Genomic DNA, 17,725 nt, shown 5'->3' with positions numbered 1-17,725 from the left:
CTGCGCTGATTTACCGCCACTGGAAATGGAAACGTGGCTGGTAGGATTCAGGGAGGGACAGAGAGGGTGAGATGGAGGGGGGGAAGAAAAGAATTAGAGCTTTTAATACACCAGGAATTCTGCTTTTGAAACCACAACGCTGCAATCTCCCATTGAAAACCATCTGCAGCCGCAGAGCGCAGCTCTGTTCACCAGCCTCACACGGGAGGGGGGAAATAAAATAAATGAAGGCTGATTTATATGGCTGGCGTCGTCCCTAAACAAGCTGTTTCTAAAGGATTAACAAAGCAGGCTGCATTAGCTCCGGTGGCCAAGCGTGTGCTAGGGAAAGGCAGAATTCATTTGTTCAGGCTCCAGCATCAAAAAAAAGAGGGAAAAGAAAAGAAAATGAGGCAAAGGCTCTGAGCTGGTGTGGCAGGTGCGGGCGTCCCCACAGGGCGGCACTGCGCCCCCAGTAATGGGACGGGGGCAACGGCGGCCCCGGGAAGAATGAGGCTGATCCGCGGCTCCCTCTGCAAGCTCTGCATTATTAAAACGCAGCAGAAAGCGTCATCGAGCATCTGCACGACAGCGATTCGGGGAGGGAGGGACCCCCCGTCCCGCGGGTGCACCCTTCATCCGCATTTCTCCAGCAACGGTTCGTTCTGAGACAAGAACGCTCAGGTTAAATCTTGCAGCACCCAATTACAATGGGAAATTATTTCAAGTGTGACGCTAGGAAGACAGGTTACAAAACCAGAGTGTGCGATCGCTCTGCAGAAATCAGGCTGCCGAGGCAACTCCCACACTGTATAGTACATTTTATGTCTGATTTGGTATTCAGGGTGCTTCAATTAGCTGTCCCTTGTTCCTCCCCTGCCGCAGAAACCTCTTGATGTACAAAACCGCCTTGTACTCTTCCATTCGTGTATAAATCAAGCGCAATCCCACCATCCTTTTGTTCAGCTGCTCTTGTAAGATGCTCATTTAAAAAACAAACACACCCGCTTCCCTTATTTTCCTCCTATTTCTTCTGTTTATCAGACTGCTTTCCACCGCTCAGGGAGGTTAAATACCTGTATAACTCATTTCTCAAGCACAATCTGAAAGGTTTGAGCCATCCATGGTTTCAAGCACACCGCTGAATTGCGGAATGGTTATCTGGGTACACACACAGAGCTCAATGACCTTTCTGGTGCGGCTCTTACACCGATTCATAATAAACTCTTACACGTAGCTCCCTGCCGGAAGGGAGGAAAAAAAAAGCAGCTATTTTGCTTTATTCACCTCTGCATTCTGAACGGTGTTTCTCTCGGGCTGCAATTCAACCCACAGCCCAATCTCCTGCGAGTGAAACACCAGCAGGACCCACTCGTGTGCTGCATGTTGACAGGGCGAGCTGCTTTACACCCCAGCGGAGAAAAGGAGCACAAACTGCATTTGCGACAAGGCACGAGAGAGCCGGTGCGGACACCGATGCGGCGGCTGCGCTGCTGCAAGAGGAGTATGTGAGGAGTTAATAATCCATGCGGGAGGACACAAGGAACCAACACCAGCCTAGCAAATACCAGGAAAATGTGGTGTTTACTTAAAACCCCAGCGCACTGCAGAAGTGCTCGATAGCAGCAGATCCATCGCTCGATGCTGCCCCCAGCAGCAACCGTTTCTAACAGATGGTACATTTGTCGATACTGAGGGTTTTCCGCCCCCCCTTTCCCTCCCCAAGTGTCATAGATACGGCTTTGGAAGGCAGCAGGAAAAAGAGAATTAAAAAACCCCAACAAACAAACCAAAACCAGCAACAACAAAACAAGCAATTTTGAGAAATTCAAACTTATTCACAAGATAGAAAATAAAAAATAGAACCAAGACCACTCTTACAGTATAAACACGCCAATTCATTCGTTTTTACTGATGCTTGCATTTATGAATTTCATTCTCGTGAAAAAAAGGGAATAAAAGGAAAAAAAATTAAGAAAATAGCTATTTATAGAAAACAAAACAAAAAAAGGGCTCAAACAGAAAAGAATCTGTGCTAATGCTTTTGATGAGCAGTCCGATGGCATCGAATGTTACCTGTGCAAGCAGGCATGCTTGAAAACCTGTCTGAGCACTGCAGCTTCAGTTCCACAATCCAGGATTTCTTTCACGGTTGTCGAAAAAAAAGAGCCTAATAGTTTCATACTGTATTTATTTAATAACTAAAATTCACAAATAAAAAGATACTTGCAAAGTCCTTTAGGTGTATCATCCCTTCCTCCTCCACTCTACTGCGTTCAGACCCATGTGCATAAAAAAATGGGCTTGGATTGTTAAATTTTAACTGTTATATGATTGGTCGTTGGAGCTGAAGCACCAAATGGAGAAGATGCTTTATGGAGATGAGGGTATAACCAACCCTTTGCCTTCCCACACACATTTTGGAGGAACGTAGGAGATGTACCAGTGCCCAGACTCCTCTGCTCCCATTTCCCCCACCCAGAGCATTCATTTTATGTTTCCTCTGTTAAGTGACTGACCGTAGCCTCTTTTTTATTTCCCCCCTTTCTGTCCTTGCGGGACTGCGTACACGTTGGACATTGTTCATTTCTTACTCCTCAGGCTTTGAGTCAGTGTCAAGTAGGTCCTGTTACAGCTCAGTGCTAGTTGGTTTTTAATGCGTCTTTTCATTTCAGGTAGGTTTGTGTGTCGATTCAGAAGGCTTGCTTATTTTCTTCCTTGTTTATATCTGACAAGCTGCTGGATAAGGCTATTCATACTCCAGGAACTGTTTGTGATAGAACAGCAAATATCTGCAAGAAAGCAGAGGTACAGTTTCAGCTTTCTGCTCGGCGTTGGAGCAGATCAGTATTTCCATTGATGCAATCATAAAAAATGAGGACTATTAGTTTTGTTTTTCTTTTCAATTTGAAGTGGTTCCAGGGACATGCCAGCTCTCCACAGTAACTATGGGTGAGGAGGAGGGAAGCCAGCTGAAATAATTTCACCAGCGACTCAGGAAAGGGAACAGTTGTTCATCAGTCAAACCTTCTTGTTGCACAATTTACTTAGAACCTGAAAGCTCCACAAGATTAGATCACACTGGTGGCCAGACAGGTGGCATCTATTTAACACTCTCACGACACAAAATACAACAGAGGTGCTTTAAGATGCAAGTGCTGCTTTAGAGTCACATTACCAAGGCGTCAGGATTATTGCAAACTGTCTGCCATTTACTGTTAGAGAAGGAAAACGAAGAAACAGGCATGTGGGTGAAAACTCGCGTCGTAGCCAAATCCAACTCAAATATCTAATGTCTCAATCTGTACTCAAATCTGGTGTTTTAACAGGATGAAATTCTTCCTGTCCTTAATTACTTTATGTGTACTGCTACATAACGGAGCCCAACCCTCAAGCAGTTGCATGTTGGAGGGAACTGGACTCATCTCTACCTGCTCTTCTCACTGCATGGCTCTTAAAATGCTTTAATGCACTTTTGAGGCTTTTCAATTATTATCCTTCCGTCTCATGCCCTATGCAGCTTCCCTTACACACTGCAGATCTGCTTTAGTGTCAGTCTTTATCTGAACCAGCGAAAATGGAGCTCGAACCAGCCTGTAACGAGGCAGATGGGCAGCGGTTGTGTTGTGTGTCCTCTCCCCCTTGCCAGGGCAGCTTCTTCCAGACATACCCCAGCCAAGGACCAGAGCCTTGTTATTGAAGGAAAAACACTTGTTTTTCTGATGACCTCAAAGCACAAGTTACCTTGTCATATCATTTAACACTAATATTCAGATATTATAGGACAGATTTGTTTGTTTGTTTTTTTTAATTTATTTTTACTTCCTGGTTGAAGTTCAAAAAGAATGATAAAATCTGTTAAAAGAAAATTACAAACTGAACATCGGCGCCTGCAGCAACCCATAGAAATGTCAGGAATAATTAACGCAGGAACCATAAAGGCTTATCTTTCCAGTACTGCGTCCACAGTTGAAGACGCAAAATGAAGACTTCAGATTTTAAGTCACCTTATTCTCGAAACATATACTGGTCCCCAAAGCTTCCCTCAAATGACCAACACCAAGGTGCTTCCCTTGCAAACTACTGCTCTGCACTCCCAATACTTGTCTAATGCAAATATCTGAAACCATAACGTCAATCCGCAATCAATTTAAAGCGATGAGCTACGAAACAGCTGCTGTTCTATACCTGCCTCCCATATAGCCTCGTGACTCTGGTTCATGGTATTTTCTTAACAGCTTTTCTTCAAATCTTTTACACATAGTAATCCAAAGGTTCTGTGGACAAAGACTGGATTGTGTGACAGAGGTCAGTACTGGATGATCATATAACTGTGGTTTTCAGAGTCCCTTATAAAAGGGCAAGAAAGAGTTCAGACACGAGCACCAGTGACAGACACTGCCGCAGCAGCTGCTGTCCCTCACCCTTCGCTGCCTCTTCCTTCAACAAACCCAGGATTATAAAGCAACATCCCGAAGCACCGAGACATTAGATATTCAAAGAGAAAAAATTATACCTTCTCTATGATGAAAGGGTCTTCCAGCTGCAAGTAAGGAAAACCCAAAGGTCAAAATTTCCTTTCCCCTTCCCAGTTCCCAACTTACCCTTCACTGTCTAGCACGTCCTTAATGCTAGCCTTGGTGATAATGGCATCGTCGCACTTGAACCACTGGTCCTTGTGCTGCCGGATGAAGCTGGTATAGTGCCCGCTCTCCAAGGTTCCCTGGTGATTAACTACTGCAAACAAGGAATACCTGGTGTGGAAAGAAGTTAATGAATACACAGATCGAACAGGGAAAAAACAACCGATGTTTTAGACACGTCCATAAACGTGTAGCAACAGTAAAGGACCTGACCCATCAATAAAACACCAGCTCTTAACACTTAACTGGGAAGAGGGCGTCCTTGCCCAGGGAAAAGAAACACATTTTTCTTTTTCTGTCTTGCTATCACTGCAACACTCCAGTCTGATGACAGTCATCAACTTTACCAATACTGGCTACCGAAGATTTTTCTTCTAAAATACATCAATATTGATGTATTCCTAAGGAGGACCACTGATTACCTAGTCTGACTTCTGCTTCCCTCAATTACTTTCTCTAGTGAACCAGAAAAATGCATTTGAGGTATGGGGATGGAAAAGGAGGTAATCTTGAACACAGCTAATCTTAAATATTTCTAGTGATAAATTGCTGTACTAATTATCCTTAATCTGGAAAGTCTGCACCTATTTTGAAATGCTGAATATATTCAGCCTCAACTTCCAGCTTTCAGATGCTGCTGTGCATTTGCCTGCAAGCCAGCAGACTTGTGTTCCAAAGATAGATAATGATCAAGCTTCCTTTCCTTTCCTTTCCTTTCCTTTCCTTTCCTTTCCTTTCCTTTCCTTTCCTTTCCTTTCCTTTCCTTTCCTTTCCTTTCCTTTCCTTTCCTTTCCTTTCCTTTCCTTTCCTTTCCTTTCCTTTCCTTTCCTTTCCTTTCCTTCTTAAATATACTCATGGCTCTTTGTCAAATGTTCTCTTTAACTCTTTCTTTAAAATGCTGTCCTCAAAACCGGGATACAAACACAGCTGCACAACAGTAAAATAATCTCTCTAATCTCACTTAATATTCTCCTACTTACGCAGGAAGTTCCCAGAGCTCCTGACACGGTGGTGCCACAACAAGGTACCTGTTCAGCTGGCTGTCTAGGGAGCCACAGATTTATCAAGTCACCCTTTTCCCAGTGGAATCCTTTAATTCAGTTCAAATAGATGTCACTCTGCTCCGAGGTGGGGGGCTCTAGGATTGCCCCAGCTGTCACTAAGCAGCCCCGATGCCTCTGCTCTCTTTGCCTAGTCCTCTTCATTGTTAACAACTTCGCCAACTTAAATCATGTGCAAACCTCAACAGAGCTCAGTTGTGTTCTCTTCCAGATCTTTGCTAATGCTATTAAACACCATAAGCCTAATAAATCAGTTGCTACAGGACCACATGTAACACCTGCCTGGTATCTGCCTGTATGACAACTGCACTGGTCAGCTAGTTTTTAAATCCATTGTGTGATTTTGGTTTCTTACCAAAATTTTTAGTGCCAAATGAAAGTGCCTTGAAGAATTTAAAAACACATCAGCACACGACTGTAGCAACCAAACTTGTAACCTTATTAAAAAAAAAGGTTTGTGTGACATCTCTATTCCCATAAAGCTACAGATACTAGTTTCAATGATGCTCCCTTTACGTTCTTAAGCGAGTCCCATACCAGTCTGTCATTTATTCTGCCTGGAATCAACACCTGACAGAGAGACCCCAGAATTACCACGGTGATGTACTTGGGACTTTGAGTGTCAGTGTTCTGTAAATTTTTTGTTGGTCCTCTGGTACTCCTTTTTGTATTGCAATATAAAGTGGATTATCCAAAGGAAACACCCAGTCCTTTTTAACACCGTAGCCATAGCTTTTAGTTTTGCTCATAGACCCATTGCTGGGGTTACCACCTTCAGATCTGAAAGTCAGCTGCCGCAAAACCATGAAAGGGCAGGTGATTGTAGGGAATGAATGTTTATTTTGCATCAGTTCAGACTTTGCTGTCAAATATGGAAATTCACTTTGCACTGCAGTATATAGAAGCCAACTACCTCGCGCAATAGGAGTCATGGAATGAACCACTTACTTATTATCATTGTTTAGACTATCCGTCGGCTGCTGGTACTGCCCGTTCATTCTGCTCTCTTTACTGCAACACACACAAAAATCCAGTCACTTAAAGCAGTGGCTTTCCAAAGTGAGGAAACAGGTTTTACACACAGCTTGTTTGCCAAATCCAGGTCCTTATTCAAAAGCAAAACACTGCGGAGCAGCAGAGAAGTGCCACTGATTAGGATGCTAAAGGTGCTTTATTTGTTTTCACAGTAACGCTACATAAGAAACACCATTTCTCCTCCCGGTCGAGGCTTCAGCGCTGCAAATACAGATCTGTCTACATCAAATGTCCTATCTAAAAAGCTTAAAAACAGGTTAAGAAAAGATTTGTAATTTAAACCTGGAAAAATATCTAATTACATCAATCCTTTATCCTGTGATGGGTCAATCATCCTGGCTCTGACTTGTAAATTCATTTTGCGTTTTGACAGCAGCAATAGGATTACGCTGTTGATTTCATAGCCGAGGAAATTCAGATTACTGAGTTATGCCTGCTGATTATCCCATCTATATTCCATTATGTTTGATACCTTTCAGCAGCAGAGCCCACTCTATCCAGAGAGAATTCACCACAGAGGAACAAGGAAGCCCCAAAATCTATATATTCTTAATATAACAGTACTTAACAGAGCTTTCGGGCTCTCCTTTCTCTCCCAGCAGAAGCAGCATCTACTTTTCTCTGGTGTGGGGCAGGAGGACAGAAAGCTTGAAATTACTAGTGAAATTTTAGCATCAAATAGAGCTCTTGTGTTAAGAGATACCATGTTTTGGGGCTTTCTCCATTGCTTCAATTATAAATTAAATTTTAATATCCTCTCGTATATTTGAATGGAACAACAAATACTTGTTGACTGCACTGATTAAATTCCTTTCATAAAGGTATATTTGTATGAACGTCATGTCTTTCACTATCTGGGAAGTGGGAGAAATCTGTTTCTGTTTAAATCCCAATTAGAAACATTCATTTTAATCTGGACTAAGTATTTCCTTCTTGCAGCATTCTCTAAACAGAAGTTGAATGTACGAAACATAAAAACCCTCAGATTTGCGTGTGTGCAGGAATAAAGGGTAAGGATATTTTTAACTTCAGAATTACTACGTTAGGCATCAGGTTATGTCTGGTCCGCCTAATTACACAAGATGACTGGTTGGTGGGCACTCAGGTGAGGGGACCAAAGCAGAGATCTTAGTCTATAAATTTAACATGCAACCAGAAACATAACACACTTTAACAAAAAAATATTCATGTTTAAATAGAAAGCCTTTTCTGGCAGACAAAACTCAACAGTTTATCTAAAAATTAGTTTAGAAAAGACGCACATTTCAAGGAGAAGCTTACGGCAGAAGGATTGTTATACGTACTGTTCTATAACCTCGATTCAAGGATGTTTCATGTTTCATGATGCACGTGCATGAACTAGTAACCAGTTCTGCCCAGGTCTTTGCGGGGTTCGGAACTCGGTACCCACCTGGAAGCCATGAATGGTGTCATGTCCAGCTCCAGTGGAAACGAGACATACGTAGTGATCTTCCGCCTCAGTTTGGCTGAGTGTTCAAACCGCTGCAGACAAAGCGGAAGAATGTTGGTTTTTCTTTAGAGAAAGGCTAAGTTTTCTGTCTTATAAAGGTCCTAAGCTTAGGAACAATAACATGACAGCATATTAGCAGCCAGTAGCCAGGGACACTCCCAGATTTTTTTCTACCAACTATCAGGGCTGGGAACCCCCGTGTAAATGCTAACGTATGGCTAGCAGGAAAATAAACTGCAATTTGTGGTGGAAAAATACAGTGTTAATTAGATTGTTTACCTTAACATCTATACACACTATTTCATTCCCAACTGACATTAAGACAAAAAATATATTAAACAGAGGCAGCACACACGGCCTTTACCCAACCTTGTGCTCATTTGTACTACACACTATTCAAATATTAGGTTGCTGCCTACAAAACTGGTGACAATGAGAGCTTGCCATCAGATCCACACGCTTAATCCACCCATCCAGTCGTCTCCAGTGACAGGAGTCAAGCATACACAGGGACACCAATTCAAATTAAGGCAAAAATGGAATATGATAATAAAAAAAGCTTTGTCCCTCCGCCAAAGAGACTTATACCCACCATCCTCTCCTCATCTTCTCAGTTGAACATTAAATGGAAACGGGAACAAATAACAGAAAGAGATGAATGAGCTTCTATTTCAAGGCAGCTTCTCTTCCCATTTCTCAGAAATTCTGCTCTATTTACACTTCAAGTTAATTATTTTCCAATTGTGGTGCCATAACAATTCCCTAGCAACAGATCTCGCCATGAACAGCTGAGACTTCTGTAATTCTTATCTTTTGTGTTTCTTTTTCACTTTAAACATGAAATGAAATTTGCATTTTGCATGGACAGGACAACACAATTACTCAGGAAAATTCAATCATTCTGGATAACACAAATAACTGAGTGCAAGAAAGAGGTTGAGCACATTCACATTGACTCGCCCAAAAGAGCAGAATCACCCAGGTATATCTTGCCAACTACTCTACAATAATAAACTAAACTAAAATAAAACGCGCAACATCTGAAGTGAACATCTGAAAGCACGAGTGTCCCAGTCATTATGGTCATTGGCAAAATGCTGTTTTTTTCCAGTAGAAGTGTAGGGTAAAAATGTTACCATGCAGGATGAGTGTTACTGGAGATCGGTTTCTACACTGGTTCAGTTATTGTACTTCCATTTTGTTTCTAGATTCTGACAAGTAAAGTTCCCAGAGCCATACTGCAATATAGATAATGTAATGCTATCTTAATAAAAAAGCCTAGCTGGGCATGCAAGCTGTTCTTTACATTATATATTAGAAAAGATTAGTCAGTGAAAGCCAGAAGATCCATCCAGGAATGCAGCTCATCCTCTCAGAGAGGAATACGTGCCCTCTGCTCTGCCTGCCCCCTTTGTGAACTTACTTTGAGATGAAAACAGGCCACAATGGGTAACTTCTTCATAGTGAGTTGTTTGGTAGATTCCTGGTAGCTATGGCAACCACTACATTTTATTTTGGCACTGCTTCCTAGATGTTCTGGCCTTGTAAACCTGAAAAAAATATTAAAAAGCAAAGGGATGCACAAAATGATCTGATGATTTTCCACAGAGGCTGAAAAACACTTATTTTACTTATGGGTCACTGGCAGCACAAGAGACAGAGTTCATGGCTTTTAAGCATCATTCTGAAAAAAACCCAACACCTATAATAATGTAAAGTGCTCTGGTTCAGATATAATCTGACATTTATCGTTGCTCCACTTTGGAACACTGCGCTGAAATGCATCAGTGTCTGAGAAAGGAGCGAAATACTCGTCCATCTCCTGCAACAGGACAGCTGATTTTCATACAGAAAGCAAAGATCTTTTGTTTTCAAAACCAAAACCATTGATACAAAAGTTCCGAAGCAAGAAGACACGACTTCTGTGCTCAGCTGCATGCGATCTGCAGGACACTGTTCTAGCTTGTAGCCCTCCAGGGCTGGGATCAAAGCTCCGAGATGGAAGGGGCTGTAAACACAAAGCTCTTTTCAAAACACAGATATCTTCCAAGAAAACCCAAGTGTTGACAACTAGAAAAATCCCTTTCAAAAATTTCAGACAAAACTGCCCAAGGGAGCTGTAGGAAGAGACCGTTACAGAATAGGGAACGGCTTAGAGAAAATATACGACCTCTATGTTCTCACTAAGGCAAAACATCTCTCACTTTTTCAGAAACTGTCAGCACAGAAAAGGCGAGGAGGACGGACCGCTAAGTCTTTTCCTCCAAGTTTAGACTTCTATGGGGCAAATAAATCATCTCCCAAGAGGCTGCTTTACAACTAAGACTTTTGAGATGAAATACTTTGAAATATAATTGGATATTATACATTAAGGCACTCATGGCTAAGCCCACCTTGCCTCATTCTGTCCATGGTCAATGCAGCCTCCAGGATTAAATCATCATCACAGCCTCTTGTTTGATTAACCAGATTTCCTTTACCCAGCTTATGTACCACCATTCTCTGGTTTTGGTTTTCGATAGTCTTTTTCTTCTCTCTTAAATCTTATACATTTGTTCTTGTTGTCTGGAGTGCCTATACCTTTCTGGTTTTTGTCCTATTCCTGCTCAATCCTTCCTTCTCCAAACCAACTTCAAGTTGCATGGCCACACTGGTTGACATGAAGTTACACACCTCCCTCGTTTGAATCTAATATTCAACCTGCTGGCCAGCTTTGGGGTAAAAACCTAGACCCATCTTCTTCAGATATTAGAGTTCAACTTTTTTACCAAATCCATACTCCTTGAGAGCATCTTTGAACTTGGATGTTTCTCCTTCCCTATTGTAATCTCTCCCTGATTCCGCTAATCCCCACGTTGAAGAAAATCACCAAAATTCAACTGGTTTTGCCTCTCAATGCATTCCTGCATCAGCAATTTCTCATTTGTACTAATTCCCTTGTTTTCTTAGAATTATTGATCTTAAAGGTACAAAGAAGGTTAGAAATCAGATGTCAGAGGCTGTGAATTTTTATTTCAGGAAGATTAGCTTTGCCCCAGGCTACATGTAACCTCTTCCTCAGACAAATATCTTTGATAAACATCTGCATTTGTCACAAGAGGATGACTTTTAGATCTGCTAAAAGAGCCAAGTTAACTGTATATGAAGCCTTAATATTCTCTCTAGTTAACTGTTTTCAAGATGCCTAAGTTTCCCGCTTAAAACTATCTTTTCTTTCTGAAAGCTCTAATTTTTTGATTCCTAACGCCATCCCCGTAACTAAACTGGCAGTAGCTGACCCTCAGCTCTGCTTAGAGCAAAATCAGATTCATACTTGAATTTAGACAAATATTAAATGCATTGTGAACTCGTTTTATGTGCTTGCTTAGCTGACACAACCAAGAACATCTTCTTTTAAAATGACATGGCCTGGCAGCAGCCAATGTAAAATTTGGTTTTGAGTCGTGTGGCAACTGGTTTTGATTGCTTTTTGTTACACCTACTGTTGCTCTGAGCCTTCTTTGCGTTCTCACCTTACGCAAAAAATAAAATATGTATTAAAGAAAATGTTGTTTGGGGATAATGCCATGACGAAGCATCATTTACTCCCATTGTTCGGTGCCACCTGGAGAACAGAATGAAGCCAAATTCTTTTTGAGCCCAAAGATGGCATTTGCCTCATTCGGTACCTTCGCAAGCAGTCTGTGAGCGTGGTGGTGCCCGAGACGTGGCTTTCCCCGTTCACGACGCTGCCATCGCTCCCCGGACTCAGCGGCCAGAACGGGGTGGAGGAGCCTGGCAAATCCAAACTGATGTCCCAAAACGGGTCTATCGTTGTGGAAACGCCACTATGAAAAAGCAAGCAGCTTAGTACATGTTTCAAGGAGGTCAAATTAACAGTCTCTCTCATTTCAGGGTACACACCAGATACTTTAAGAACTATGGGATCTACATCACCCCTAGAGGGCACTCAAAGATGACAGAAAATATAGTTGCTTCAGAGTGTTTTCCCACAACTGATTGTTTTTCTGAATATTTAAAAGCCCTATGTTTTAGGAACGTATGTGACATACTAAATGCAAAATACAAGCATATAGTACTTCTTCCCACTCAATGGAGCCCTTTGAGTCAAAGTGAACGAGCAGGGTTACTCAGAGGTACTGGTCACACTACTGACCAGTATAAACCAGTTAACATCTACGCTTATGACTACATGTAATCCAACTGGTTTAGAACAATGTTTTTCTGGTCAAGACATGGAAGACAATTCGCTATACAGTAATGCACAGAATTAAGCTTTGCAGTTCGTATTAGCATCTCCTACAACATCTGGAATTTGAGAGGCCAAAGGACAACTGCATCAAGCAGCAGCGCACGATCTCCCTCAGATTTCTCTGCAAGACAGTTGAAGATGAGCCAACAGCTACACTATAGAAAAAAGCTGCTCAAATTTTTTACTTGTATTGACTCAAATATTTTCTTTCAGCGTGCATGTTTTTAAGAGAACTCCAGAACTTCAGGGGTCTAAGCTCCTAGTTCGGAAGCATTTTCTGTCTATTCTTGTTATGCTTATTTTTTGAGTTCCCTGTTCCTCTAAAACCAGTGTCTTTCACTCTACAGTCTCATTAAGCCTACAACATTCTGCCTTTTTTCCAGCTTCATTTGTGCAAAAGTTGTCAATTTTCACAAGAAAACTTCTTTTGTTGAAGTTTCATCAATGCTAATGTTGTGTCATGACACATCAAGCTTTTCATTATCATATAAGGATTCTGTGGCTCTACCAGGCAAAGAACAAGATTTGATACGTCTTCCTTACAGTAAGTCTTGTGCAAATCTCTCCAGGAAAGAGAATAAAGCAGATTCAAACAAGCACAGCACGACAGTCCATCTGCAGGACAGCGTGCGGAATTATAAAGAATGTGAGATAGAACAAAAAACAAGAACTCTGACTTGTGCACTATGGCAACACCAAACATCTCAAAAGAGAAGCCAACTTGCTCCAGTACACAGAGCAGAACAACAAACACGTTTTTCCTTACTCTTGGAAGACATTAACTTGCTGGTACCTGAACCTACATTAGCATCAGCCTCTTTAAAACCTCTCCCGATGACACACAAGGCTCCAAACTGAAGGAAAATACAATTGCATGTCAGATTTTTTTCTTCAAATGTAGTGGCAATTACATATTTTCAAAACCAAGGAGATCATAAAAATCTTTTCCTCATTTACTTGGAAAAGAACAACCTTTCACAGACTAATAAGTTTATATCCACAAGCCTGCGATACTTTCCAAGTAGCTTTATGTCTTAATATAAGACAGTTAACTACTAATTGATTGCATTTAGCTGATGCTGTATTTGAACAGCTCTCATCTTGCTGGAATTTTGCTGGTGTTTTATTGGTATTCAAGGAAGATTCAGTACACTGTTGCACTGGAGGGTGTATAGCTTCAAAGCAGAGTTAGAAATGAACAGAAATTAGTAGAATTATTAAAAAAAATGACTTACTGGCAGACTTGACAGGTAACATCAGACTGCAGTCCGCCTGTGAAGATTTGGTCTATGATGCAGTTACAGTGGTTGGGGTTGTTCGCCTTCTTGCCATTATCATCACCTGGAGGAACGCAAATACAGACTCAGAAGTCAAAAATCCCAAGGGAGCAGCGGTTTGTCTTGGGCTGTGTCTCTACAGCAGTTTGTCTTGGGTTGTGTCTCCAGTAACTCTTTATAACTTACAACGCGAACTTAGAAACGTGCTGCGAGTTCACGTGGCCAATATGGAACCCAGAAAATGCCGTGCATTAAAGAAAAACGAGGAAAGAGAATTCCTAGTGAAATAGAAAAGATAAACAGAAGGTGACTAAATGCAGTGAACTGCTGTAGAGGTGAAGTTTGATATCACCCATCAACCAACCCCTTTTTCAGGGTGTCTCCCCTCACAGAGATTTGCTTTGCACTATCTGGTGCAAAGATCCGTTCTGAAGACAGAGGAGGTGCCAAGGACGCTCGTGAAAAAGACCATTTAAACTTCACTTAGAGATCCACCGTGTGACATTTATATCTAAACAAACATCCAACTCTTTATCACAGAAGCACTAATTTCTGCTTAGGCAGAGTATTCAACAGCAAATTATCTTCCTAAATGAACACGGAGGAGAAAGCTCAGCAAACGGTAGTTTTTAATTCTATCCCAGTCAACTTTTCAGGGTCGAGTGAGGGGAGGGGGTTTGTTAGGATTCGTTAACCTCCGTCTGTCTGTCTGTCTGCTTCCTGTGTAACCTCATCTGGGTGTTCCTGCTCCATGGGGGGATTGCACTGGATGAGCTTTCCAGGTCCCTTCCAATCCCTGACATTCTGTGATTCTGTGGCCTTTCAACATAAACAGGCACCTTCCCTTCAAGTTTCCGCCAATGAGAAAAGGAAAGATGTCCTTATCTGAAGCTGGGAGATCAGTGCCGTGTCCTCCTCCAGCTTCTCCAGAGACACAGCGATCCTCTGTGTTCCCAAGGGACACAATGAGCACGTACCCATCTTTTAGGCATTATAAACCGTCGCTGCAAGTCTCAGGAGCACAGCAATTCATTTTTATCATTTGAGAGCTGAGATTAGGCCAACTCCAGCTCTCTTAGACTAACCAAAGTGTTAAATAAATAACCAAAAATGTCTTGGCGCAGTTCTCAGCTTTGAAGCCGTGCTCCTTCCATTCCCATAGGTGAGCCACGAGCAACGCGTTTTTCCTTTGGTTTCCAAAGCTGCACTGCTTATTTCCTCGGGTAGGGTAGATGCAGTTGGTTTTGCTTTGTAAACAGAGATGTACACGCTATTTCACAGCACCAGCTAATTATTTTGGCTTAAGATGTCTTCCAATCTCCTCCAGCAGAAACCGCTAAGACAGAATGAAGTTCTGCCAGGCAGCTTTAACTTACTAGGAAGTATTTAATCTCAGAAACCGAAATACTAAGATGCTGACTCCTCAAAAACACACCTATTGCTCAAGAATAATCGATTTCTAGTCAAGTATGTCAAAAAAACACCTGAAGAAACTAAAAGCACAGGGGAAAAAACCCATCACTTTCCTTGCATCTAAGGTGCTGGAGTCTTCTTGCAGCAGGAAGGAATACATTTTGGTTTTCCAATGAAGCTTTAGAAGTTTGTTGAAAAATATTACATAAACTGACAAAGGTTCCACCTGATACTAAGTGTGGAAAGCAGACACAGGTGACACCTCCTAAGCTGCACTGGGCCGCTTCTGTTAATTAGATGCTCAATGCCCCCGAAAAGCCCTCGCTCGGCTGCTTGCTCTAGAAACTTCTGTTTGAACTGTCAAGGAAAGCACAGCGTTTCCTTAAAATGGTTCTTGCACAAAATGCTCTAAAATCAGATTTCAAATGTCTGAGGTTCAAGCTGAGGGTTGTCAGACCCCGTGTCTCAGGCGCTTCTTGATGGGAATTTCAGCTAAATCTTCCTGAACTTAAGATCCTTATAAGGTCTCAATTATGCTAATGAATAGGGCATACTGTATAAAGACTGCACAAGACATTCTTCACCTTTGGAAAAAGATCACTTATAAGCTTTAAAGCCTACATGTGGATTTAAAAAAAGCTGTTTTTTATCCATGTTTTTAAAACTCACGCTTTTCCTTTTTAAAGAAGCAACATGCAACCGCCACATCCCTGTCACCTCAGCATCCGCAATGTCATCTCCCTCTGCTTTGTTTCGAGGGAGCAGAAGCAGAGAACCTGTGTCTAGAGATTGTCCCTGTTCCACAGGTGATGTCCCCTTGGACACCTTCCCCAGCCACCCCAGGCAGAACAAACACCCCCTTTTTAATTACACAAGTCAATTAGGTTCAGTGATGAGAGGGTCTCAAAAGAATCCCCTGCGAGCTGGTTCCCAGCAACACAGAACGGCATCACCCACACTCAGCATTATTTCCCATGACATTTGGTTGGAAAGGAGGGGAAGAATAAAATAAGATTGCCACCTACTCAGGCTTGTCGATATGTAACAGATGCTGAGAGGAGGTAAATTGTGCAGCTGAGAACTAGAAGCTGCTAGATTGTTGTGCTCAAGGTTCCCTTCAACATTTCTGTCTTACAAAGGAGGTTTTAGTTTTATACATTTTTGGTTTGCAAGCCGGTCATAGTCCCTACTAGGGAAATCCACAAGTTCTTGTGAGAGACTGGCGAGCATAAAACCAGACTTAAAAATACACCAATATATCTATGAATGTAATTCAGAGAATGGTAGAAAAAGTTTAGAAGTCTGGGTTCAAATTAAATGCAACTCTTTAAAAGAAACAGAAGTTACTACTGCATCTGTACAATAACTAAGCATATTACTTTGTTCAAATTAACCTCATCACTCTCCAGAACTACCTGAAGGGCAGTTCTAGCCAGGTGGGGATTGGGCTCTTCTCCCAGGCAGTCAGCAAGAGGCCAAGGGGCCATGGGCTTCAACTCTGCCAGGGAAAATTTAGGCTGGAGATTAGAAAGCAATTCTGTGCAGAGAGAGTGGTCAGGCATTGGAATGGCTGCCCAGGGAGGTGCTGGACTCACCGGCCCTGGAGGTTTTTAAACTGAGATTGGACATGGCACTTAGTGCCATGATCTAGTAAATGGACTGGAGTTGGACCAAGGGCTGGACTTGATGATCTCTGAGGGCTTTTCCAACCCAGTCGATTCTGTGATTCTGTGAAATATATATGCATTTAATATTCTACTAATGGTAAATCATACATAACAACTGTACAAACATTACAACATTGCTTTTGGTTTTGAAATTTAAAAAGAAGTTTTGCCTCCAACTTCCATTATGTATTTTAAATGAGAAAAAGGAATTTTTAACTTGCCAGATTTTAAAAGGGGCATTTATCAAAACACAACACTATTAACACTGACTTTGCAGCTTTACTTTGGCCCCCAGTGTTCTGAACTGTGTCACTAATAATATGTATCAATAACGAGCATTCACAGCTTTCTCTGACTGGCACTTGTTCACCTCCCAGGAAGTTGAGTAAACAGAATGGAAAACGGAGAAATGACCAATGTCGGCCAAACAAATATCACTGGATATTTATCCAGTTCTTAGCATAAGGGACACTTTCACTGACCCCGGTGCCTGAAGCCTTGGTGATCATGAATAATGGCCAAAAGCTAAGGCTTTTGGACAAATTTTTCCCCGTGACCTTCTTTTACTTCACTGCATGTTAATTGTAGAACTTGATTACTACTGACTGGAACCTTTAAAAGCTTTTTTGATTCAGTGAAATAAATATTTAATATTGGCAGGGGAGGCACTATTTGCTTACGGGACTTATGTTGGGACTTATTCTCACTATTAGTAATAGTATTTTTACATAGGTGTACATCACATGTCTGTGTGCATCCGCAAGTATGTACGTGGGAAAACTTCCTCATTAAATAGCAAACTATTTTATTCCAAAAGCTGTTTCTCATGATGATACTTGACGTTCTAGTTTACATGAACTAGTTTGGTTCCCACACAACTGCTCAACCACTTCTTTTAAATTACCTTGATGTGGTATAGATTATTCA

General features: G+C 41.7%; 1 protein-coding gene across 2 annotated transcripts in view; it reads right to left on the bottom strand.

Moving 5' to 3' along the window:
* Positions 1–1,862: 1,862 nt before the first annotated feature.
* USP22 (ubiquitin specific peptidase 22) overlaps positions 1,863–17,725 on the bottom strand; it is a 92,454-nt gene continuing 76,591 nt past the window's right edge. For both annotated transcript variants that reach the window (XM_082064431.1, XM_082064432.1), the window contains 7 exons: positions 13,677–13,782; positions 11,858–12,016; positions 9,613–9,739; positions 8,130–8,221; positions 6,632–6,694; positions 4,584–4,733; positions 1,863–2,771 (listed from right to left, as the gene is read on the bottom strand). In XM_082064431.1, the coding sequence (XP_081920557.1) occupies positions 2,729–2,771; positions 4,584–4,733; positions 6,632–6,694; positions 8,130–8,221; positions 9,613–9,739; positions 11,858–12,016; positions 13,677–13,782 (740 nt within the window). In that variant the 3' untranslated portion in view covers positions 1,863–2,728. The remainder of the gene's footprint in view (positions 2,772–4,583; positions 4,734–6,631; positions 6,695–8,129; positions 8,222–9,612; positions 9,740–11,857; positions 12,017–13,676; positions 13,783–17,725) is intronic.

Source organism: Streptopelia decaocto (genome assembly GCF_964273445.1).
Source record: "Streptopelia decaocto genome assembly, chromosome: 13".
In the NCBI taxonomy this organism is placed as follows: domain Eukaryota; kingdom Metazoa; phylum Chordata; class Aves; order Columbiformes; family Columbidae; genus Streptopelia; species Streptopelia decaocto.
The sequence above is the reverse complement of the archived record's forward strand: the minus strand, read 5'-3'. Positions and strand labels throughout refer to the sequence as shown.